This window comes from Felis catus, chromosome B3 (assembly GCF_018350175.1).
Source record: "Felis catus isolate Fca126 chromosome B3, F.catus_Fca126_mat1.0, whole genome shotgun sequence".
In the NCBI taxonomy this organism is placed as follows: domain Eukaryota; kingdom Metazoa; phylum Chordata; class Mammalia; order Carnivora; family Felidae; genus Felis; species Felis catus.
In genome coordinates, this window is record NC_058373.1 from 19,277,947 (window position 1) to 19,303,191 (window position 25,245).

General features: G+C 51.1%; 1 protein-coding gene across 4 annotated transcripts in view; it reads left to right on the forward strand.

Moving 5' to 3' along the window:
- LRRK1 (leucine rich repeat kinase 1) overlaps positions 1 to 25,245 on the forward strand; it is a 132,920-nt gene that overhangs the window by 76,461 nt on the left and 31,214 nt on the right. For all 4 annotated transcript variants that reach the window (XM_045058899.1, XM_045058898.1, XM_023254990.2 and 1 more), the window contains 14 exons: positions 3,630 to 3,856; positions 5,059 to 5,186; positions 5,300 to 5,463; positions 6,276 to 6,413; positions 9,031 to 9,143; positions 10,230 to 10,306; positions 15,135 to 15,264; positions 15,945 to 16,057; positions 16,491 to 16,705; positions 18,753 to 18,917; positions 19,628 to 19,800; positions 20,838 to 20,958; positions 21,477 to 21,636; positions 22,029 to 22,305. In XM_045058899.1, coding sequence (XP_044914834.1) covers positions 3,630 to 3,856; positions 5,059 to 5,186; positions 5,300 to 5,463; positions 6,276 to 6,413; positions 9,031 to 9,143; positions 10,230 to 10,306; positions 15,135 to 15,264; positions 15,945 to 16,057; positions 16,491 to 16,705; positions 18,753 to 18,917; positions 19,628 to 19,800; positions 20,838 to 20,958; positions 21,477 to 21,636; positions 22,029 to 22,305 — 2,201 coding nt within the window. The remainder of the gene's footprint in view (positions 1 to 3,629; positions 3,857 to 5,058; positions 5,187 to 5,299; positions 5,464 to 6,275; positions 6,414 to 9,030; positions 9,144 to 10,229; positions 10,307 to 15,134; positions 15,265 to 15,944; positions 16,058 to 16,490; positions 16,706 to 18,752; positions 18,918 to 19,627; positions 19,801 to 20,837; positions 20,959 to 21,476; positions 21,637 to 22,028; positions 22,306 to 25,245) is intronic.

The following is a 25,245-nucleotide window of genomic DNA, read 5'->3' on the forward strand; positions in this document are numbered from 1 at the left end:
GCTCATCCGCCAAGGATGTCTAATGCATTTGTAGCATAAGTGGTTCGTGTCACAGTAATATTCTGATGCATTTCTCATTTTCATTTACTTTTGATGGTCTTATAGTTTTATGTATGAGACTTTCAATAGACACCTAAGATTTATTGTTAAAAATCAAACCCAAATCAGCCTCCTCGTCAGCTTACATTTGGCTGCCGTTTCCATTCAAGTCCAATCCGCTTGATATTGATTGACCAGAATGGCCACACAGGGTGAGTGGAGAGTCAGACTGCAATCTGGGCCCTCTTGGCTTTGTGTCCAGCTGTCTGGGCCTGGGACCTGTGTGTGTCTCCAAGAACCCAGGAAGAGGGGGCAGCCAGGCCCTTGGAGGGCCTTCTTTGACTTGACATTGCAAAACCTGACACAGTGACCTTCCTGCCAGCCTGCTCCTGGGTTGGCTGTCTTCCTTATCCCAAGGCTCCCGGTAGGAGAACACTGTCCTTCGAAGCACACGAGCCAGACAGAATCCTGGGTCCAGAAGTGACTTAGACATCATCAGGTCCAAACCGCTTATTTAACAGATGAAAACCAATAATAGCCAGATGAAGGGTGATACAATTAGGAATTATGGAAAGATTAGGGAGAAGCGCATGTGGCTGGATTTGAAATGAAGGCATCTCTGTGTGTAACACAGAGCTGTGTTGGATCAGTGGGCTGAGAAGCAGTGACACTCCAGTAGCAGTGGGTACACCTAACACCAGATCTTGGTTTCTAAATACCATTTTCTGCTAAAGGGAATCGGGGCTGATTCCAGGGCTGGGGCTTGGAAAGCACCAGAAGAGACTGGAGCACCTTATCTTGCCAGGAAGTAAGGAAGTGCCCAAAACATGTAGGGACATGTCAGAGGAACACAGGAGCCCCCTTGATGGGACTCCCACTGGCCAAACTGGGGATGATCTGAGCAGCAAAAGAAATAATGATAATAGCAATGGCAATACTTTGAGTAAAAAAGGAATCCATGAGTCCATAGTGATACTTAAAAGGAGAGGGAGACACCCTTCTGCACAGAAGAATGCCAAGTAACAAGTGTAGAAGGAATGATCATTTTAGAAAAATCACTGTTTTGCAACCATCAGTGTACTAACTGAGTCAGGCCAGGGTCAACAGTGGATGCTGAAATCAGTGGATGAAATGATGTAGGAACACAAGATACTCACTAGTCTCAGAGTATCACCCCACAGCTTGTTCATTAGTCACAAAGAGCAAAATGTACCTTTATAAAGGAGGGATCTGACGGACACAACCTTCAACAAGAGGTCAGGCCCGGCATCACCAACAGGGGAATAACCTGACATCAGTTGCCCTCGCATGAGGTCCAATTGGTAGGACTCATCATTGTCTGAGATTTTTGCCAAAAATGCTTCACTTGAATCTCAACATTGGGAAACAATTGAGTAGATTCAGATTATGGGGTATTCTATGAGACAACTGGAATGACTTGAAAAATTGCAATGCCAATGTTGGAAAAGACATAAAAAGCCATGAGGATTCTTCTAGCTTAAAGAAGAGTAAAGGGACATGACCAATAAATTCAGTGTGTGATTCTTGATGGGATCATGGATCAGGACATAAAATAGTTATAAAAGACATGTCCTGGGACGGCTGGGACTGTTTGAATGTGGACTGTGGATTTGATAATAATCGTATCGATTTCATTCCTTGAAAATGATAAATAATGGAGGTCACCTAGGAAAATATTCTTGTTCTTCAGAGATACATGCTGAAGTATTTAGGGGTTAAGTGTCCTGATGGCGCTAATTTACTTGGAAATGATTCCGCAAAGAATGAAAAGTGTCTGTGGAGAGAAAGGAGAGAAAGCAAAATGTGGCAACAGAGTAACAGTGATACCTAGGGGCAGGGCATTTTAGGGGTGTTCACTGTGTCCAAGTTCAGCTTTTCGGCAGTTCTGAACTTTTTCAAAATAAAAAATTGTGGGGGGAACAGTAATGACAATAGAAACAGCAATAGAATGACTTGTCTTTTTTTAAAAATCAACTGCAGTTAAAACTCCATTCTTTTGTCCTGAAATCCAGTATGCCATCTCTTGTCCCTCTTCATCCACGTGAATGGAGAGAGAGATAAGACAGAGACACAGTCCTTCATCCCCTGGTTCAAAGACCAGAGCTTTGAGAGGGCGTGGTAGACCTACCCTTTCCAATCCTGGCAGCTCAGCTAAGGAGATAAAGACGACACACTATCACCATCTAGTGGCCACAGAAGCAGTCTGCTGCTGCCAATTTTGAAAGCAAACTTTACCCCAAGTTATTACTGGTCTTTCCCGCCATGGGCTTGGTGAATACATTTTCCCATCTGCCAAGCCCTGGTTTTTGTTCCTCTAATTTTCTCATACGCCTTTCCAGCTGCTTTGGAGAAACAAGCCCAGAAGCTGATTTCCTCCTCCCGCCCCCCCGAAACCTAACTGAGCCCCAAATTCTTTGATAATCCAGAAGAAAGAGAAAAGCCCTGTTCGTGCGTACTTAACCAGATCTCTTTTTACCAGATCTCTTTTTACCACCACACACCAGCAAGCTTCTGGCCTTTCTGACTCTGCCTTGTGGAAATAAACAAAAACTAACCCGATGAGGAAAGCAAAGGCGATTTATTCAGAGCTTGCTGTAGGAAGGGAGTCAACTACGCTCGCTTGTGTTTTGGCAGAAGAGTGAGAAAGCTTTATAGTGGGGAAAAGGGAAAAGCCTTGGGTGTTTCCCAACTGGAGGCTCTCAATGGGAAAGCTGGAGGCAGCTAAATAGAAGCGGGGCGGGGGGGGGGGGTGTTCTACATGTTTGGTTGGGGGAGCATTTTGGCTTTCTCTGGTTGGTTTAAGTTGGACATAGGGCCAAAGACTAGTGACGCTGTCCATTATGAGTCAAGCCCTGGCAATTTGAATTCAACTGTTCCAGAAGCTATTGTGTAGCTTCCTGGATTGATGTTAGCCATGGAGGCTTGGCTTCCTATGAGTCTGGCTTAGAACAGGCTGGCTTCTTGGGCTGGTTACTACAGATAAGGGGGTTAGTTTTCTGGGCAGGTTGCTGCTTGTGTGTCAAAGTTCCATTTTTTACATATGGCCTGGCCATTGTGTATTCAGTCTCTTGCTCTCTCTCTCTGTCTCTCTCTCTCTGTCTCTCTTTCTCTCTCAGCAAGCCCATCCACAAAGCACCCAACATGGGGCCCGCCATGTTGCTGGCAGCAGCATCTCTAATCACAGGGAAGAGGCCCCTGGAGGGAGGTCAGAAGACCTTCAGCCTTCTGCTCCAGTCTGGGGAGATTCCTCTAAGTGTGGGTGGCCTCCCCCCTGTACACAGCAGGTGCCATTCCTGCTGATTCCTGCCCTGTGAGAGGTAACGCTTGCTCCCTCTAGAGGCCAGAGAGTGAGGTGGAGTCTTGCAGAGATTACCTGTGAGACACAGGTGCAGATGGGAACAGGTACATCCCCAATGCCAGCTACAAGTCAGCCAAGATCCTGATGTCCAGGGACTCCAGCTGAGATGAACAGACAGACTCACACATGAATAAACCATTGCTTTATCCCAAGCCTACGTTGGCCGTGGGCTCACCATCCGTGGGTGCTTTTCTCCTTTCTCCAAATCCAGGCGCTGCGTGTGAAATGGTCCCATCTCAAGTTGCCCTGGGTAGATCTAGACTGGCTCATAGACATCTCCTGCCAGATCACAGAGCTGGACCTTTCTGCCAATTGCCTGTCTTCCCTCCCCTCCGTCATCCCCTGGGGACTCATCAACCTCCGGAAGCTGAACCTCTCCAACAACCACCTGGGAGAGCTGCCTGGCGTGCAGTCATCGGATGAAATCATCTGTTCCAGGTGGGCACTCGGCCCACGCAGGCCCCCCAGAGTGGGGATGGGGACCTCTGGACCCAGCCGCCACCACTGCCCTCCTCCTACACGTACTCCCTAAGTGTCCTTTGTGGTTTTGAAAACAAACTCTCAGGAATGGGAGAGAAGTTCTGCCTGCCCTTATACAAGCTCTGAGGAATAAGGCCTCCCCGCTTTTTGGAGTGAACGCAGAGAAGTCTAGAGGGGCGGTTTGTCCAGCCCACATTTATATTCCCACTGGTGGCCACGCAGACCTGCCTGCCTGAGACATCCAGTCTTGGTCTCGCACGCAGGAATCAGAGGATGCTGAAATACTCCTGGCTGGTGCAAAGCTTTTATTCCACCTCCCAGGGAAAGTTAAGTGAGAAAGGCGTCACAGAAAGAATTAACAGCAGGTGGATAGTGTGAGCAACTCCTGGTCTCCTTTTGCGGGGGGGAGGGAGAGCGTGGGAACAGGCCTGCACCTTCCCCCTGCAGTACATGGATGTATTGGTGATACCTACCTGCAAAGCCCCATCTTCCGAAGGACTTGAGCCTTAGAGCTATGCAAACCTATGCAAAGAGTATAAGGTCAGACATAACCCATGAGGAAGAAGGCTGCACACAAACATTTAATTTTTTCAATGTTTATTTATTTTTGAGAGAGAGGGAGAGACAGAGCGTGAACAGGGGAGGAGCAGAGAGATAGGGAGACAGAATCCGAAGCAGGCTCCAGGCTCTGAGCCATCAGCACAGAGCCCAACGCGGGGCTGGAACTCACAAGCCATGAGATCATGACCTGAGCTGAAGTCGGACGCTTAACCAACTGAGCCACCCAGGTGCCCCAACTGCACACAAACATTTAAAGGTCAAGTGCTATCTGAGCGGGGGTCCCTAACCAGGTTCCAGATGCCTGAAAGCACCGCCCTATGGCCTTCCAGGAACTTTCAGGACACCAGCTTCTTTTGCTATCATATATTGAGGAAGGTTTGCAACCCTATGAGTCAGTGAGACCAGGGCCCACGAAAGAGACAGTTGATTTTCTTTGTCTACACAGTTAATGCAATGAATACCAATCCTACTCTGCATTTAAAACCCACACTCTTTAGCTTGTTGCAAGGGGAAAAGAGAAATACGTGTGCAGAGACACGGAACCTTGATGCTTTGCCTCTTTGTTCTGATGCCTTGCCTTCCTTCTTCCCCAACCACAGGCTCCTGGAAATTGACATTTCCAGCAACAAATTGCCCCATCTCCCACCAGGATTCTTGCACCTCTTAAAACTTCAAAAATTGACAGCTTCAAAAAACTACTTGGAAAAGTTGTTTGAAGAAGAAAGTGGTAGGTTGGATCATCAGTAACCTGACTTACTTTGTTGTGGTGTACTTCTTGATAGGACCTTTTTTGTTTGTTTGTTTGTTTACTGATGCATTTATTTATTTATTTTCACCTAGCCACTAACTGGATCGGTTTGCGGAAGCTGCAGGAACTCGACATCTCTAACAATAAATTGACGGAACTCCCTGCCCTTTTCCTTCATTCTTTCAAGTCACTCAGTTATCTGAATGTCTCCAGAAACAACCTGAAGATGTTTCCAGATGCCTGGGCCTGCCCTTTGGTTAGTATTGTGGTCATTACCCAGGGCTCTCTCAGTGCGCTCACTTGCGCCCCCTGGGTGGCCACACTGGGTAGTAGCACTGCCGTCCCCCTCTTACCCTCGGAAGTGTCCCTCAAGAGCATCCAGCCCCTGAGTGTCTCAGGCAGGTAACTCACGTGAGAGCCAGCACCTGGCTCCGGGCTTGAGGTTCACACCATGATGCCCATAGAACTTTCCACAGTCGCAGCTCACATGTCCGGTGTAGGAAGACTTCTGCCCCAGAATGGGGGCACAGTTCCTTTCAGATAGCTGTGAAATCAGAATAAAGAAGCAGAAATCATCTGCCTCCACAGCACTGCCAATTAAATGGTGGTTTTGCTTCTTGGGAAGTTTGCTTGTTAAAACAGATGGAATACCATAAAGAATATTTATGTTTTATTGCCATTGGTTTTGAACCAAGAAATTCTCTGTCACTAGCATTAACATTCTGGTGGAAACATATGTGTGTGGGAAACGGTTCCTCTCTGGAGCATGGTCCTGAATGATGCCATTATTTCCAAGGACAATGGGCCAGATGTTCTGGAATGAAGGGAAAGGACTATGAGCCACCTTTGTCTCCCTCAGGAAACCATTCCCGTCCCTTTCTTGGGGCAAAAGGACAGGAAAACGGGACAATAACAGTTTGTAGCGTCTTGACTCCGTTGCACTTATGACAGAAGCTTATTGTAGCATTCTGATTTTTAATATCAGGTTTGGAAACGGTCTTTCTCCTAGGCCCCCCGGCACTTGACAAGCTAACTAATGTCTCATTCTCTTTCTTGTCGCACTCTTAGAAATGTTGTAGAGCATCCAAAAATGCCCTGGAATCTCTACCAGACAAAATGGCTGTCTTTTGGAAAAACCACCTCAGGGATGTGGATTTCTCAGAAAACGCTCTCAAAGAAGTCCCCCTGGGGCTTTTCCAGCTCGATGTGAGTCGAACAGGCCATCTATTTCTCATTTTCAGCCTTTGTGAGGAAATCGCTCCACATTGCAGTGCAATCCACATGCTTCTCCTGAGCTTCTGAGACCAAAAACAAAAAATGTTGAGCTGTCAAAAATGTGCATGTTTATGAGCAAAGATTGGGAGGAAGTGAGCCAAATGAAAACAGCTATGTGAAGGGGAAGGGGGAGCGTGGGGTTTTATCCACCAGGACTCTGCAGGGTTGAAACTTGTAAGCACAGCCCAGCAGCCCTCTGTCTGACCTGCTCTGGCTGTGTCCTTCCCGCCCCCGCCCCCACGGGGCCCACTGAGGCCCGTGTGCAGAGCGGAGGGAGCACTGTAGGTGGGGCCTTATTGCCCCCCCCACCCCCCACCCCTGTCTCCCTCCCCAACTGGAATTCCTGAGGGTTAGAAGCTTCTTTGGATGTGAATTCAGGAAAGTGCCTTTTGCCACAGTCCCGAGTCCCCCCGCCCCACCCAACCCACCAACACGGGCTGCTTTCTTATCTTGGGGTATATGCAGACCTGTTCCCCCCACTTGAATGGGAGCCCCTAAAAGCCTAGAGCACAGATCATATTCATCCCTTGGCTCTGGGTGCCGCCCCAGATTGGAGCTGATGAGTGTTGCCGGAAGGCATCAGGGCAGCCCCGGGAAGAGGGCACAGTCCTCGGCCCCCAGTCCTGCCGCACCGGCTACCTGGGCCCCCACAGGTTCTCCTGCAGGGAAAAGTGAAGCTTCCCCCCATGTTCAGGGACCCCAAAAGGGCCAGGAGGGCACCTTGCATCTGTGTGTTCTCAGGGAGGATGGGCATCGAGTCTCAAGCCCCAAGGTGTGCATGTTTCAATGGGGACAGAAGTCACTGCTACCCTCAGGGGGGCCCCGGGCCATACGCTCAGTCCACCGCCCCAGCTCTGCCCTTGGGGAGATCGCCTGTATCAGCCCCCAGCTCTGGGTCCATTCCTTCCCACCAGCAGCTTGCCGACTCGGTTTTCTGGTTCCTAGTGGGGCCAGAAGCCACAAATCAGGAGGGAAAGAACTCTGTCTGGGACCTTACTGCTCGGCCCCGGAGGAATTCATGTTTGCTTGCGGTCTTCCCCTCCCAGTGGGGGTACTGGGAGGCCCTGCACAACTTTCGGTGACAAGCTGGTTGTGATGGCGGGGGTGGCGTGGACCCCCTTTGACAAGGGAAGAGACAAGTGCATGGAGTAAGGAGTTCAAAGCAGGCAGCCTGTTCACACTGCTGAGCCAACTGTAGAGGACAGGATAGTCGGTGTCCCCAGTGGTGGTATCAAGAAAGGTCACAATATGGGGCGCCTGGGTGGCTCAGTCAGTTAAGTGTCTGACTTTGGCTCAGGTCATGGTCTGGCAGTTCATGAGTTCAAGCCCCGCATCGGGCTCTGTGCTGACAGCCCAGAGTCTGGAGCCTGCTTTGGATTCTGTGACTCCCTCTCTCTCTGCCCCTCCCCTGCTTGTACTTTCTCTCTCTCTCTCTCTCTCTCTCTCTCTCTCTCTCTCTCTCTCTCTCTCTCAATCTCTCTCAAAAGTAAACATTAAAAAAACTTTAAAACATAAAAACCTAAAAAAAAAAAAAAGGTCACAATCTGCCCCCTGTACTCCCAAGTAAAACACGTTACAAGTCCAAGGGTAGAGTTGGTGCCCCTCTGTGACTGGTGGGTGGACAGAGGGCCGAGGGCCGGGTAGTCACCAGGGGGCACCACAGACACACGGGTGGTGCCAGGCACCTGGCCAGCAGAGGGCACCCAGCTGGGGCAGATGACCCTCTGTGTCCCTGCCACCCTGCCCCTGCCAGGGGCATCACCTGAGGAGGTCAAGGGAGGCAGGGGGGCCCAGCACTGTGCAGCAGCCCCCTCCCCTGGGGTGTGATGCCTCGGCCTCCAGGACCCTCAGCATCGGCTGCTGTTCCCAGGACGGGCCCGTGAGTAACTGTTACTCTTAAGAAGGCCCAGCGCTGAGAAGCACTTGGACTCCTTTCAGCCTGAAATGAACTGCCTCCCATTGATCTGGAGGGAAGGATAGTGTATAAACTGTCCCGTTTGCTGTATTTGATACAATTTCATGAGTTTTTGTTTTTTTTGGGGGGGGGCGGGGCTCCATCCCACAACCGTGAGATCATGATCTGTGCCAAAATCAAGGGTCAGACACTCAGGGCGCCTAAGCGTCTGACTCTTGACTTCAGCGCGGATCATGATCTCACCGTTCGTGAGTTTGAGCCTGGCATCGAGCCCTGTGCGGGCAGCGCTGAGCCTTCGTGGGATTCTCTCTCTCTGTTTTCCTGTCTCTCTGCCCCTCCCTCACTCTCTCTCTCTCAAAATAAATAAATAAAGTTAAAAAATTAAAAAAGAGTCGAACGCTGAACTGACTGAGCCACCCAGGTGCCCCAATATAATTCCGAGTTCTAAGAGACTATGAAGCCCCACACTATTGGAATCTTTGCTAAAGTGAATCCGTTACAATCATTTGTGCATTTTGTCAGGCACATGACCTTTCTCTTCAGTTTCTGCTCCCTTTGGTGTTTGATGGTACCTTTGACTCTCTCTCTCTCTCTCTCTCTCTCTCTCTCTCTCTCTCTCTCTCTCCTTCCCAGGCCCTCATGTTCCTGAGGTTACAGGGCAACCAGCTCATGGTGCTGCCACCTCAAGATAAGTGGACCTGTAGACAACTTAAAACCCTGGATCTCTCCAGAAACCAATTTGGCAAGTAAGCATGGGGTCTCCTTACCCTGGCGAGCTTGAAAATGTGCGTGTAACCACAGTCAAGCCGACCCTTGGCTTGGTGCCTTCCTTGGTGTGTTAGGGCCGCCATAACAAAGTACCTCAGGCTGGGGGGCTCAAACAACAGACTTTTATTTCCTCATGGCTCTGGAGGCTGGGAGTCTGAGATTAGGGTGCCAGCAAGGTTGCTTTCTCCTGTGGCCTCTCCCCTTGGCCTGAATATAACTACCTTCTCCCTGTGTCTCGCATGGTCTCCCTGTGTCCTAATCTCCACTTTCTTAGAAGGACACCAGTCAGATTGGATCAGAGTCCATTTGTATGACCTCATTGTAACTTGTGCACCTCTTTAAAGACCCCGCCTCCAAATACAGTCACATTCTGAGGTCCTGGGGGTTAGGACTTCAAAACATAATTTGGAAGAAAGGGGCACAACTCACCCAAAACAGTGTCCTGCCATCTCTAAGTTTTAAAGGCTCCAGGAGACTCTTCTCATGTCAACCTAACCTGTCATTCCGTTCCAAAGTTTTGGCCGATCACTAGCCAAAATGAGCATCCAATGAATAAAAATCACTCCCAAAGCCTTCTAATAAAACAGGAAGATCTGAGGATGAGCACAGCTGGTCCTTGGGGCCCTGGAGACCAGACTCCCAATTTCATTTGCTGAAGTCCACTTCTTAGCAGAATTTACCCCCCAAAGAGAGCCCCCCACTCCTGTGAGAATGTGTAATATGGAACAGCCACTGGAAAAGGCCTTCCTGCCAGGCACAGAAACGCTCACATCTGCCTCAAATGGAGAAGCTCAAGAAAGGGAATCATCATTGATCATGCCAGTGTTTGATCACCTCCTTTAGAGGTTTTATTCCCCCAAAGACTTGTGAACATCACTAGTGCAATTAGCGGTCAGGGGCTATGGGTGCTTACCTAGCAGCTGCAGGGGAGCCCAAACATCCTGCTGATCGACTTTTCTCCCATATCTCTGCATGGCTTGGCGTTGTATAATCACAGCAAAATAGTAATGTCTTTGCCATGCTTTCCTCAAAATCTGACCTTTCTTTGTTTTTGGCCCCGGCAGAAATGAAGACGGACTTAAAACAAAGCGTATTTCCTTTTTCACCACCAGAGGGCGCCAGCGTTCTGGGACGGAGACAGGTGCGTAAGGCGGTGCGGGCAGGAGACAGCTGGGCGGGTGTTCCCTGCTCCACCACCGGGGGTCGCCCTTGCATGGGGCTTTTCTCTCCCCGTTTGGCCTGCAAGTATCCTGAAGTCCCCTCTCCTGCTTGCGGTCCGATGAGACTGGTAGCTGCTGTGTGGGTGGGTCTGCCATGAGCGAGCACCGCCCTAGATATGGTGCACGTGTTAGAGCCTTTCTTAAAAGCCCACAGCATGAGGTATGGATTGGGGTTCCCCATTTTGCAGGTGAGGAAACTGAGGCTTCCACCGTCTTGCATTCAGCTCAAGCTTCCATAACAAAGCATCACAGACTGGGCGGCTTAGACAATGGAAATTTATGTTCTTACGGTTCTGGAGACTGGCAGTCTGAGATCAGGGTGCCAGCATAGTCGGCTCCTTGTGAGAGCCTTCTTGCTGTGTTCTCGCAAAGACCGACCGACAAACCGAGCCCGCCGGTGTCTCTTCTTGTGAGGGTACTAATCCCATTGTGGGACCCTACCTTCATGACCTCATCTAAACCTAATTACCTCCCAAAGGCTCCAACTCCAAGTATCATCACTCTGGGTGTTAGGGCTTCAACATATGAAGGGAAGAAGACAGTTCAGTCTGTAGCACCTGGCTGATGTGCCCAGGTCACACAGCTGCTCGGTGACAACCAGCTTTCAGCCCAGCACTGTGGGACTCCAGCCCCGAGGTTGGGAAGGGCAGCACTGTGAAGTCCTTACTGCCACACCGTAGCATCCACGGGAAGTCCACGTGGGCACACAGTCACCCCACCCCCACCCCCGCATGCTATCCTGGCCAGTCTGAGACTCTGTGGGGGGCTTAGGGTCTTCCCCCAAACTCATCAGAAACAGAACTTTTCTTAGAGTATTTTTACTGGTCTTAAAACCAGGCCAGTTCAGCAGACAATATCCCAGGAAAACAAATTTTTCTGGTTTTATTTTGTCTTCTGTGAGGTATGGGGGAAGGTGTGAACCTGTCCCTGGAGCTATTCAGCCGGCCCTTTTCTTTTTAACCTGAAAACTAAGACTTCTAAACCCAGCAGGGGTCACAGAAATATCCCTCAGGATGCTGTCCTGTAGAACCGGAACCAATATTTAGGTCATTTGAAATGTAACATAATGTTCTTCTTTGGCTCGATTTATGTTGGCAAGTGCTCTTTCAGTACAGATGGTGTAAGATGGGGACAAGAAATGCCAGAGGCCAAGACATATTGCAGGCATGACCCAAATGGTCTGTTCACCTGTTACGCCTGTTGATGAACTGATATGTTCAGTATATATATGGATATATGCATATATAGCAGTCACGTATGAGTGTGTGTATTTACATATGATTGAAAAAGTAACATGTCAGCAGTGGAACAGACCTAAGTAAATATAGGAATTAAGTATATGACAAAGGTGGAATTTCAATTTGGTAGGGAAAAAATGTTTTATTGTTTTAATAAATACTGTGGTGTAACTGCCTGTCCAGTTGGAAGGGGAAAAATCACAAGGCTGGAGTCCCTTCCTTATATCAACTACGAAAATTTCCATGTGGATTTCAGATTTACAGATAAAAGAAAAAGAAAACAAAAAACATTTAAGAGAATATATGTATAATCTGGGAGTGGAAAAGACCTTTAAAAACTAGGCGGGAAACCCAGAAGTCTTTAGAAAAGGACCAAAATCTTGGGCTTTGTAGAAATATGAAAGCTTTGTTCGGTAAAAGGCATCATAAACCAAGTCAAAATGCAAACAGACAAGAAATGTTTGCAACACAAATTGTTGCAACATAAACTGGCTTAAGTCCTAATATACAAAGACTGCTTACAAATTGTTTTTTCTTGTAAAGACAAACCAATAGGACAAAAAAAAAAAAAAAAAACAGGGGAGGGCAATGGATATAAACAGTTTGCAGAAAAGGAAGTACAAATGGTCCCTGTAACAAATGATGAGGCCTCGAACCAACTACTAGGGACACACAATTAGGAATTTCATAACCGGTCCTTTTTTAAAAAAAAATTTTTAACGTTTTATTCATTTTTGAAAGACAGAGTGCAAGCGGGGGGAGGGGCCGAGAGAGAGAGACACGCACAGAATCTGAAGCAGGCTCCAGGCTCCAAGCCGTCAGCACAGAGCCTGATGCGGGGCTTGAACTCACAAACCATGAGATCATGACCTGAGCGGAAGTCAGACGCTCAACCGACTGAGCCACTCAGGCGCCCCTCATAACCAGTCCTTCTTAAAATGAAGGGCCTTGGGACTTTGGAAATTGAGATCAGACATAAGGATTTCACTTGGAAGGAAAGAGAAGCACACCCTTTCTTCTCATCGATGCCCAAACGGGATGATGACACACGAGAAGTGTAGCGGAGGTGGATCTCAGTCATGTTTCCATTGCTTCGGGTTGAGCCTCGTACTTCATGAGTGGATTAGAAAGGTGTCTCCGGTTTAGAAATGTAGGCCTCGCAGGAGGTGGGCCCAACGCTGAGCGGGACCAGACACTCCCTCATGAGGCTACCAGAGCGCAAGGCCAAAGGCACGCATGAGCAGCGTAACTGGAACGTGCACCGTTCTGGAAAATGACCTTGCCGGTGGCCCCTCAGGAGCCTGTCTGGGGAGCGAGGTGAGGGGGGCCACACGGCTTGGCAGTTTCCCTGGCAGAGGTGGGCCGGGGCATCAGCACACGACAAAGTCCTCTGGAGTTCCTAACTTTCGCCTCGTGAGTTGAGGCCCACACCTGGGATTGCAAATTCTCCCTCGGTGGGGCGATTCTCTCGGGGCTGTTGATCCTTGGGTGAGGAATTATCTATAAAAGATAACTTATTTGCAGAAGGAGAGTAGAATTCTGAGGAGATTTATGTACGTTCAAGTAGTCATGTTTGTGTGGCGGCCTTGTCCAAAAATAATTTGGACAGCCGTTTTTACGGTAAAATTCAGACCAGCAGAGTCATAAATTACTTATGAATAAATAATTACAGTTCATAAATACCTCGAGCTGTGCTCGCGCAGCCCCGTTTCCATAGTTTCTGCACCGGGCCGAGAACTCTATGACAGGTGCTGTCTCTGTTTGCAGTGGTAATTGCTTGTTCCCTCCGTCCGTTACTTAGAGAGGCTTCATAAACACCGAGGTCAAACTGGAAAATCGGGACGCACAGAGGCCAGGTGTTGAGAACGTTCTCTGGGTAGAAAGGGAGCCTTTCTTATCGTGCGTGTGTTGCGGCAGGTTGAAGTTGATCATTCTTTTTCACTGGGGGGACAAAAAGAAAGTCCTTTTGAGCATCTTCCTATGTCCAAATCCATTTTTTTTAGAAAGCGTGTTACACCTTTATTTCTAAAGGAGCCCCTTCACTGAGTCCCCTCCCTGTGGCTGCTAGCTGGGTCGGTTTTCCGGGCACTGCTTTCAGTATTCTGTTATCATCTCTCCCGGAACATTCTCTGATGCCAGGTTACCCCCATTAGCATTGATACCTCGGCTACATGTGTGGAGGAGAGCCAGAGGACAGGGAGGAAGTTGTGATCAAGGACAGCGGAAAGTCGCTCGGCCCAACAAAAGAATCCCAGCTTCTCTATCTCGCTTGGCTGGCAGAGGGCCGGAGAAGAGGGCTTTGGGCCAGTCTTTTATCTTGAGTTCTCAGAGCTGGAGCTGAAAGGGACCCTTGGGGGCCTGCAGTCCTGCCCCCCTCTGTGCCTGACCAGGGAGGATAAGGCACTTCAGAGATTCTGCTAGAAACCTAAGCCTCTCGTCTCCATCAGAGTGCAAGCACAAGCTCCCTGCCACGGTCTTTCTCCACCCCCACCCTCCGGTGCCCCTGGAAAGAGCACATGTGACATGATTTTAATGGGAATCTTCTAATTAGCCTAATTAATGAAATCACTGAAATACTAGAGAGCTGGCTACTTTTTCAGAGAATGCCATCTTAGGAAGCCTAAAAACTGAGCCCATCGTATTATTTTCTAGTTGCCTGGCTCTTTCTTAACTGGAGAGGTAATTCATGTCCGCTGTAAACAGAATTTTTGAACAGTGCTGAAGGTATGGAATGAATATCCAGCCTCCTAGTCATCCCCTTCCCCAGAGACAACCACGGAATTTGCTGTGTCTCTGGTAACGGATATGTTTGTGTCTAACATACTTATAGAACACGTACGTGCATACGTGCCTGTGTGTATCCACATGCCTATAGCAGCACGTAAAATGCACGCACATGGGTGGTGTGTGTGCATACGCCTATAATATCATATAGCACACTTATATACCTGTGTGCCTGTGTAGTGTGCACATAAACAGCATCAGATAGCATATCCATGTGCATATACCGCACATACATGTAACACATTCATGTAAATGCATGAGTGTGTTTGCTCACATGCCTGCACACGTTTTGGTGGGTCACAAGTTAAGCCTTCTAGATGCCTGATGCCACCTCCTTGCTTTTCAGTTCACCAATAGCTCGTGAGTATCACTTCATACCTGCACGTGTAGACCTGCCCCATGCTTTGTAATAGTTGAATACTATCCTATTATTCATTAGCTACCCCCCTTTGGGGCGGACATGTAAGCCATCTTTTGTCTTTGCTGTTACAAACAGTGTGCCATCGAGTGTCCTGTCTTTGCATCTTTGCCACACGGGCAAGGGCATCTGTAGGACCATTCCCTCGAATTAGAATCCCTGGGTCAGTCAGATGGGCACCTCATTCAGATTGCCTTGCCCAAAATACCCTCCAGAGGATGCACCATTTTGTATGGCCACCTGGCCTCCAGGCTGTGACGGTCCAGAATTATCTGCAAATATCCAGTCTGCTTTGCCATTTCTTTGCAGCCGGTGTGCTGGAATTTCCGGCCTTCCTAAGTGAGTCTTTGGAAGTCCTTTGTCTGAACGACAATCATCTGGATGCAGTCCCTCCCTCGGTTTGCCTACTGAAGAGCTTATCAGAACTCTACTTGGGAAAGTGAGTACCCAGCCAGAGCAGCCGCACTGACCCTTCTGGCCCGGGGAGGCAGAGTGTCCTGTAACCCATCTGAGGACACAGACACGGGGAAAGAGAAGCCATCTATGTACCAGGAAGCAGCAGGCGGACTTTGAGAACTGGGCTTAGTCAAAGAGTCGGGGTGGGGGGTGAGGGTGGGGGGAAGGCTGGGCAATGACGCCACGATGCATCGTTTGCTACTTGACTCAGTCGTAATGAAAGGAAGTGCTCCTTCATCCTTCCATTTACTGGATACCTACTGCCAGGCACTGCTGGGGGGTTCAGACGGTGTGCAAAACAATGAAAATATGAAAAAAAAAAGTTCAGGTTATGTTGCCTTTTTGAGAAGAGATACTAGTAATCTTTATGGATCATCGTAATACATAGAAGAGAGGTGGACGTTGCGGGTGGAAATCCAGTTCTAAGCCACAGGGCTTTGCAGAAGACAGGGCTCCCATTTGTACTGCTGGCTTCCCAGGGAGAACGGCTTTAGAATTACTATATAAATGGGAGGCGAGAAAGCAGGGGCCCATGATGTCAGGCTTGGGGTGCAGGCCCCAGAGGCTGACAGGCTGCTGTGTGTGTGTGCACGTGTGTGTGTTCTCCTACGGTGTGTGTGTGTGTGTGTGTGTGTGTGTGTGTGTGTGTGTGTGCGCCCTCAGCAATCCTGGCCTCCGAGAGCTCCCTCCTGAGCTGGGGCAGCTGGGCAACCTTTGGCAGTTGGACATTGAAGACCTGAACATCAGCAACGTGCCCACGGAGATCAGAAAGGAAGGTAGGGCTTCCTCAGCACCGCCCCCTGGGAAAGATGACTCAAGTCCACTTGTTAAGGACCTTGCGGTGGAAGCTGCTGGGTGTCCCATGGAGCCCAACTGCGGGCTCCCATGGTTGGGAAGGTGCTGTAAAATTACCCAGAAAGTGATAGTTGCTGGGCACCGTGGTATTGCGATTGACCACATGATAAAAGTATCTTTGGTTCTGTGGGCAGGAAGGATTTTGTCTGGATGCCCTTGACTTTTGGACTCCACTTTTGGGATGATTAGTATCACACCTTTTCCCCATCAAACCCAATACTGCTCTCAACTTGCCCCATTAGAACATGTGCAAAGTGTTCCTTCAAGACAGGATGTTGTTTCCCAAGGGCCGTGAGCATGTTCTCGTCTATACGTCCACCGTGTCTACTTTCCCCGCTCTGTGATTTTGCATAGGCCCCAAAGCGATGTTGTCTTACCTGCGCGCTCAGCTGCGGAAAGCAGAGAAGTGCAAGCTGATGAAAATGATCATCGTGGGTCCTCCGCGCCAGGGCAAGTCCACCCTCCTGGAGATCTTACAGACGGGGAGGGCCCCCCAGGTGGTGCACAGCGAGGCCACCATCAGGACCACCAAGTGGGAGCTCCAGAGGCCAGCTGGCTCGAGAGCCAAGGTCAAGGATGTTCGGTGTGCAGAGTCCCCCATGGGTGGGAGGGAGTTTTCCCTGGCACCTTCTGTCTCCTCTCCAGAGAGCCTGGGATTTTCACAGCCTGGTGTCTGGGGCCCAGGGTATTTACAGGGGCCGCTGTGTGCTGTTTCAAAGTTCCTGCCAAGGGCCAGTGAATAATTTCTTAATATGACTTCATAGTTCTGTTACGGTTAAGTTGAGGCTTCGGGCCAGTGGTTTGGCTGTCCGTTAGATTTCTTTGATGAGCTTTTGAAGGCAGCAGTGGCCAGGCTCTGCCCTTCCTGGCTCTAAGGATTACAATTCAAATGGTCTGGGGTAGCTGCCCCCCAGAGCTGAGAGCAAACTGCTACCATAGACAGTGAGACCCAGCAGCACCTGGCCCTCGCGGGGAGGCTGAGAACCCACCCCCTGGAATGAATGCACTGTCCTGCCTAACACCTGCTTCCACCCCAAGTTCCGAAAAGTCTAGTTTTCAAGCCCCTATGTGGTGAACCTGTTAATCATCTTGTTTTGCGTTCAGCGTGAGACAAAGGAAAATGAAACTTGCCTCGCACTGGAATCAGAGAAGAGAGCCTGTAGAGGAATGCAGGGGTAGAATATCCCAGAATATAGAACACTGGGAGCAACAGCTCAGGGGAGAACACACCCCTGGAATGCCTCCCTTACCTGTCACAGTATTTTTAGGCACACAGAACCACACAGGGACCCAGGTGCGGGGAGGCTGTTCGGGGAAAACCGAGGGGCATTGGGGCCAGAGGCTGCAGGATTTACCCGCCCCCTCCCCCAGCCCCAGCCCCCAGCACAGTGCCAACTAGAGACAACAATGTTTTGTTGCAGGATCTTTTATACAAAATCACTTTCCAAGTCGGAAATTCCGGTTCGGGTCGTTAGGCATTTAGGCTGTACATTTTAGCAGACTCAGAAACCGGTCCTCTAAAGGGCAGAGCCCCGCCTTTTAATGCCATAACAGTCAAATAATACCAGCCCCACCACAACCCCCCAAAAGGCCCCAGGAGTGAATCTAACTACCCCGTGTCCAAAGGTTCTCTAAAGCCCCCAGGATCTCTGGATTCTCTCCTGGTTTTTTAAGCAAAACTACTCAATATCACTTTCTCCCAGCTATTCTTTAGCAAATGATTGTCTGACGTCTGGGGGGTGAATTGCAGTTTCCATTTTTCCTGTCCTTTGGCCCCTACTTCCTTTCTGCCGTTATTATCATTTCCCCTCCTTTAGTGGAAGGACAACCACCTGATGTTTCAGACGCCGAGCCCCGTAACGCCCTGTGTGTCTGGGCCTTCTGCCAGTTTAGAACAGCTGCCCGTTTTCATTTCTTTGCAAAAGCAGGTCAGCACGCCTTGTCTTGGAGGCCAAAATGCAGCATCTTGGAAATGATTCTTTGCTACAGAAAACTGCAATCTTAGCTGGTGGGGCCAGACTCTTAGCTCATAGAACGATAGAGAAACCACCGTTTACACAGCCTTTCCCGGCAGCACTACAGCTAATCTTTTGTTTGATTCCCACGTCGGGGAAGTTTCCCATCATCCTTGGTGGGCGCCGCCCTCTGGCCTACTCAAGTCCGGAGGCCGGAGGCCCGTCTCCTTGGCCTCGCCCTTGCACAGATGGAGGTTAAGCCTTGGCGTGGGCGCTGACGTCAGCACCGGGGTTCCCTCCAGCAGGATGTCTCCTAACTGTCTGCAGCAGAGACAGAGGCAGGACAGAGCCCCCAGTGTTCAGCAGATACAGGTGGACACGAACGGGAGCCAGCCATCCAGGAAGGCCTGCCCTCCCTCCTACCCCCGGGCTCTGTCAGGGGTAGATAGATGCTTCCAGAAGTCCACCTCCGCACTGCTGGGCCCCTTTCCCTCCCTTGGGTCACTTGCTTCCTGAGACAAACAGCAGGACGGGCAAAGCCCTTCCACTGCTGGGCCGTTTTTAGGCCCCAATCCCAGCATCTGAAGTGATCAGTTATCCCGATAACTGTACAGCCTTGGTTCCTAAATGCCTCCTGTCGCTGCCCTTGTTGCTCAAGCAGGTTGAGTCCGTGGAATTCACCGTCTGGGACATCGGTGGCCCCGCCAGCATGGCCACTGTCAATCAGTGCTTCTTCACAGACAAGGCCCTGTATGTGGTGGTCTGGAACCTGGCGCTGGGGGAGGAGGCCGTGGCCAACCTCCAGTTCTGGCTGCTCAACATTGAGGTGAGGAGATGCCAGCCAGCCCTGCGGTTGCCAGTCCTCAGAGTGTCACAGGGGTCTGCCACTTCTCTGAAGCATCCCCCTTCACTGAGGAAAAAAAAGAGAACAGAAAAGAAATGGTCAGGGAGAAACACTTTGCGTTTGGGCTGGTTTTCGGAGGACCCAGGATCCTAGGTCACAGTGAAACACTTCACAACCATCCTGAGCCAGGGGCACCTGGGTGGTTCAGTCGGCTAAGCACCCGACTCTTGATTTCAGCTCAGGTCACGATCTCATGGTTGTGAGATTGAGCCCTGCATCAGGCTCTCTGCTGAGCGTGGAGCCTGCTTGGGATTCTCTCTGTCTCTCTCTGCGCCTCCCCTGCTCGTGCTCTCTCTCTCTCTAAAAAGAAAAAGAAAAGCAAAAAACCCTCCTCAGCCAGATTGTTGGTGGTGCTCTTGTAATTTTCTTCTACCTTAAATTTAAGAGCCCCCCACCCTTGGACCCAAGAGGAAAACAGAACTCCCCTCTCACGAGCAAAGGTGATGAGAGCCTGGATTCAGGCCACTGCCCCAGGGAGCTGACGTGCTGGCTGCAGAGATCAGAAATCCAGACCTTCCGGGGTGCCTCATGGAACCCCTCAGGGCCAAACAGGTTTTGCAGAGAGGAGTGTGGGGCACCTGGGAGCTGTTTCCCAGTGCCCCGATGCTCAGCCACGGGGTTCTCTCTGGCAGGCCAAGGCCCCCAACGCTGTGGTGCTGGTGGTTGGAACACACCTGGACTTAATCGAAACCAAATTCCGAGTGGAGAGAATCGCAACCCTGCGTGCCTACGTGCTGGCGTTGTGCCGCTCGCCCTCCGGGTCCAGGGCCACGGGTTTCCCGGACATCACCTTCAAACACTTACAGTGAGTGTCCTGCTTGCTCCTGCCTTGTGCCTGAGGCTGCTGCTCCCTCTGGTGTCCATCTTTCCCGGGGACACTGGGATCCGCCTGCAGAGGGCTCCCTGAGCCAGGGGCTGGGCTCCTCAGGGGGACCCCTTCCGGGCTCAGCCCCCAGAACAGACTCGGCCCTGGGGAGGGCAAGGAGCCGCTAGAGGAGTGGCAGGGCAGAGCCTGGGCACACCCTCTCCACGCTTCTTTCCTGGTCCCCTCCTCCCCCGGGGCCAGTGCTGAGTGTGCATGGCCCCCACGGGACCAGGAGATTTGAGCTCGTGCACCACGCATCACATTTGCTGATCCCTGACCAAGGACAGACCCCACGGGCAATCTTGGTCCTTGCATTGGGGCTGAGCGGTCTGGGCCCGTGCCAATGGAACTGGTGCCCTGGGCTTGTCACTTCTCTCACCTTCTGAGCTTGGACTCACGACAGCCCCGTGAGGTACAGGGACCGTTGTGCCCACTTCACAGATGATAAAACAAGCCCAGCGAGTGAAGTAAGCGTTCTCTCAGAGGAATCAAGTGTGTGTTACTACAGCTGTGCCGGTGGCTCTCAGCTTCCCTCACTCTGGGTGCAGTGCCGCGGACCTGGGTGCAGGTGACAGCCTGGGGCCACTTCTGCCCGGCTCAGAATGCGGGATCTGGCAGATCCTGATGCAGAATTTCTGGAATTCTTCGTGTGTCCTTGAGAACACCCCTGAGTCCTGTGACAACAGGAGCACTGGCTCTGAGCCAGACACCTGGGTCCACCCCAAGTCTGCTCCTTTCCAGCTTGGAGGTCACCTTGCACCCGTGTGCCTCACCTTCCTCCTCTGTAAAACGGGTACACTCAGAACACATACCGCGTTGCTCCCAGTGAGATCTGGATACATTTGTCCATGCCCACCTCTCACGAGTTCCCTTGACTTGCCAGCATTAGGGACAAAACCTGTGGAAACAGAGACACTACAGGGCTTGTCAGAGGGAAGACGCGTGATGAGTGATCACCTTCTGTGTTACACTCGCAGCGAGCTCTCCTGCAAGAGTCTGGAAGGCCAGGAAGGGCTACGGCAGCTGATCTTCCACGTCACGTGCAACATGAAGGATGTGGGCAGCACCATAGGCTGCCAGAGACTCGCGGGGAGGCTGGTGGGTACCCGGCGCTTCCGACCGGAACCAGAGGGGCTGCTCCCTCCCATTCTGTTGGGAACCCAAACTTCCCTTCCTCCCTGCTGTCAAACAAGTATGCTGGGTCCTCAGGCGCGGTGGTCCCAAGGCAAGAACCATTTTTGGGAGGCGGGGGGGCAGGGAGGCAAGGGGATGGGGCAGTGAGGGGAGAGGTTCACCTACCCAGGGGACACCTGGGTGGCTCAGTCGGTTAACCGTCTGACTCTTGATGTCGGCTCAGGCCGTGATCTCACGGTTCGTGAGTTCAAGCCCCGCGGTGGGCTCTGCGCTGGCAGTGTGGAGCCTGCTTGGGATTCTCTCTCTCTCTCTCTCTCTCTCTCTCTCTCTCTCTCTGCCCCTCCCCTGCTTGTGCTCTCTCTCTCTCTTTGCAAATAAATAAACATTAAAAAAAAGAAGTTCACCTGCTGAGCCTCAGGGGCTGGCAGGCAGGGCTGGGGACCTGGGGACCCAGCCACCCACCTGTCCGCCCCCCCCCCCAGATCCCCAGGAGCTACCTGAGCCTCCAGGAGGCAGTGCTGGCCGAGCAGCAGCGCCGAAGCCTGAGCGACGACGTGCAGTACCTGACGGACAGGCAGCTGGAGCAGCTGGTGGAGCAGACACCAGACAACGACATCAAAGACTATGAGGACCTGCAGTCCGGTGAGTGGGGGGCGGGGGGGGGGGAGGGGCGCAGTGGCCCAGGTGGACTCCCACCGGCACAGGCGTGTCTGCGAATGGCTGGCAAAGCACTTCAGGTGTTTGTGATTCGGGGGCCACAAAAAAAATTGTCAGGAGCAGGCACGTGTGCCAAACTGGAACCCATGAGAGGCGGAGATCAACGGCCGGGGGCTCCCCAGCTGGCCGTGTTGGATCAGCACGTGGGCAAGACTTACGAGACAGGGCGGCTGACCCGGCTAAAAGGCCATCCGTGTTGGGAGCCTTGGTTGCTTTCCTAGGAAGAACGTGTGGCCTGGGCCCCTCGGGATGAGGCCACCCCAGAGTCCTTTGCCCCTTGTCTGACGCCGCTTCCTCCCGCCCGCTTCCCTGGGCAGCCATCAGCTTCCTCATAGAGACCGGCACCCTGCTGCACTTCCCCGACACCAGCCATGGCCTGAGGAACCTCTACTTCCTCGACCCCATTTGGCTGTCCGAATGTCTGCAGAGGATCTTCAACATCAAGGGCTCCCGCTCCGTGGCCAAGAACGGGGTGATCCGGGCCGAAGACCTCAGGATGCTGCTGGTGGGGACCGGCTTCACACAGCAGACAGAGGAGCAGTACTTCCAGTTCCTGGCCAAGTTCGAGATCGCCCTGCCCGTGGCCAACGACAGGTGAGCCCTCGGCCGGGCTGCCCGCACTGCTCCCTGGAGGAAGGACTTGGGACTGGGGGCACTGGTGGCTGGAACGAGATGTCCAGGGATGGGCCATGGTGAGGACCCGCCTGCCTGCGCTGGCTGCTCCTTCCTGTGCCATGGGCATCCCTTTTCAGGGGATTCAAAGAAAATGCATTTATTGAAAAAGTGCAGGAAACCGTGCAAGAATGGCATTAAAAATATTCTGGGGGCTGGGGAGGGAGTTCATGTTTTAGAGGGTTGACTGCTTGGGTATTTGGTGAATACATATGGGTTAAGTGACGAGGGTGACCACGCTAATTACACAGCCTGGCTTCAAAAGGCAGAGAGGGCAGGGGCTGGGGGGCGGGTACTCATGGGTCCAAGCTAGTGATGATACACCTAATCCAGTGCCACCCAGGCGGCAGTAGCCAGGACTCCAAATCCACAGACCAGACCACACAGACCAAATCCACCTACTATAGACCTTGTCACCACCCACCCCTGACCCCAGAGCTCTGGGGAGATGACCACTGGAGGCTCCCGCGAAGCTGGCCTGGACCGGACCCTGTGGGGCCAGCCCAGAGACTCTGCCTGCATAGACTGGGGCCTCTCAGGAGCCAGACCTCAGTCGCTGTGCCTGAGGCACGACTCAGATTTCCACTCAACCTTATAACTACAGGAGAGGGCCTCAGTCCTTCTTGTCGCTCCAGCGGGCTCCTGGGGGCCGTGAGTGAGTCCTAAAAAGAGAAACTCCAGAGAGGAACTGAGAGTCCGCAAGATACCTCATACTGTGGCCCAGGGGGTGTCCTGGACTTTGGTCCATGCAACGTGAGGCAGCCTCTGAGTTGACAGCATTGCCAAAATCTGACGATTTTCTGGTTATTTTACCGACAGGACAGAGAAAGGTGGGAATTCCTGCACTCAGGAAAGGCAAGGCAGTTGTCCACACGTGTGTGTCCGGGTGGACCATAAAATCATCCAGGTCACGGCCAAGTGTCCAAAGAGGCTTATAGCACAGCGGGTCAGACCACAGAGCCAGAATGCCTGAGTATGAACCCCAACTGCCCTTCTTGCCTCATCTGTAAAATGGGAATAATGCGATTACCAACGAGTATTATAGTTGTTGTGAGGATTAAATACAACAATGCACGTTGGGGTACTTGGGTGGCTCATTCGGTTAAGCATTTGACTCGATTTCAGCTCCGGTCATGATCTCATGGTTCATGAGATCAAGCCCCGAGTCCGGCTCTATGCTGACAGCACAGAACCTGCTTGGGATTCTCTGTCTCCCTTTCTCTCTCGCCCCTCCCCCACTTTCTCTCTCTCACCCTCTCTCTCAAAATAAATAGACATTTAAATAATAATAATAATAATAATAATAATAAAATTAGATAATACACGTAGAGTATTCAAGGTGTTTTTTGCACTTGAAGGCTCCAAAGACATCAGTACAACTTACTGTCACTCTTCCTTTGTGTTAAGTACTCAGAGCCAGTGGCATCTGGTTCCATAAAAAGTAACGAATATCCGAGCATTTTCCATTTTAGCACAGGTGTGATGGTTCCCCTGTGCCCTAGGCTGAGTTCCATCTCCTTGCACATAAGCCTTTATCTGGTCAACGATGCTACTGACCATCTTTGAGAGCTCCTGTCCCACCAAGGCAGTCATGGTGGTGTAGCATGAGTGAACCAGCTCCCGGGTACAGACCCGGTGCCCTGCCCAGGGTTTCATGGCTTTATGTTCAACAGGCACATGAACATAGCCCCCGTCTTGCTGACACTGTGGTTATCCCCTGGTTCAGGCTTCCCAGCTAGTAATTGCTCTCAAGTAGGTCAGCAGGTGTCCGTGGTCTTGCTCCACACACCTTGGGAAGAGCTTCCGTTGCCAGTCGGGATCTCTTCGTTTGCCATGCTGGCTTCTGAGTCATCCCTGCCTTTGGAAATATTGAGCCCCTGCTCTGTGTGTGCCGTGTTGCCTGCAGGGCTCCTGCGTCCAGAGCAAGCTCTCTGCACTCACTCTCACACCTACAAAGACGTGGCCAGCTGAGTGTGATGTGGGCGGAAGAAGCGGAATAAATCATGCAAGGCACTGACAAGGGCCTCCCACTTGGGGAAGAGACAGAACAGCTAGATAACAAGGACTTTTCAGAACATGAAGGAATAAATCAGGGTGTCCTGCTGGCCAAGGCCAGGGGTGGAGGGAGAAGGTCCTTTTACTTAAGATCTGAAGTGGCTAAAAAGAACCTAACACTTCATTGCCTGCCCCCTTTGGGCCTCACCTGCACAGCCCCTGTCCATCCTCCACCAACTCTGTGGGATAAGTGTCCTTTCTCGTCCCACATCAGGGAGGTGGAATCTCAATATGGTTACACTGCATGCCAAAAACACAGAGCCAGGATTAAGTATTCTTTTACAGTATTTTCAAGGGTCTCTTCCAGAAAGTTCTAAAGACATTTTATTGGACCTAAACTGATGTATTTTAAAAGCATCAGGGGAGCTGAAGGCAAGGCCTTTGTTGAGGAAAGGGCACACCCAGGGGCCACCCTGTACCTGCCTCCACAGCTCCACACACACACAGAACATGCTGGTTTTCAGACACGCTCTCAGTGGGACCTCCCCAGGCTTCAGCTGTTTCCCACTGACCACAGTCATGAACAGCTCACTGACTCGGTGACTCAGCACTTTTACGATGAGCAAGAGTGCTCTCATAAACCATCCCTCTGTGCAAAAACAGCCTCGTCCTGACTTTGAAGGCGATTGTGTTGTCTCAACTGTCCAAGAACAATAAATAGCTTCGAAGGCCAAAAATGTTACTCTGACGCCAATATCTGCATTGTCCTTGGAACCGTGCAGCTGTATTTGTTTTTCCTCCACCATCCAAAGTTCATTTTAAGTGATTTCCCCGATCACAACCCACTTTTACAGAGAGCGAACCGTG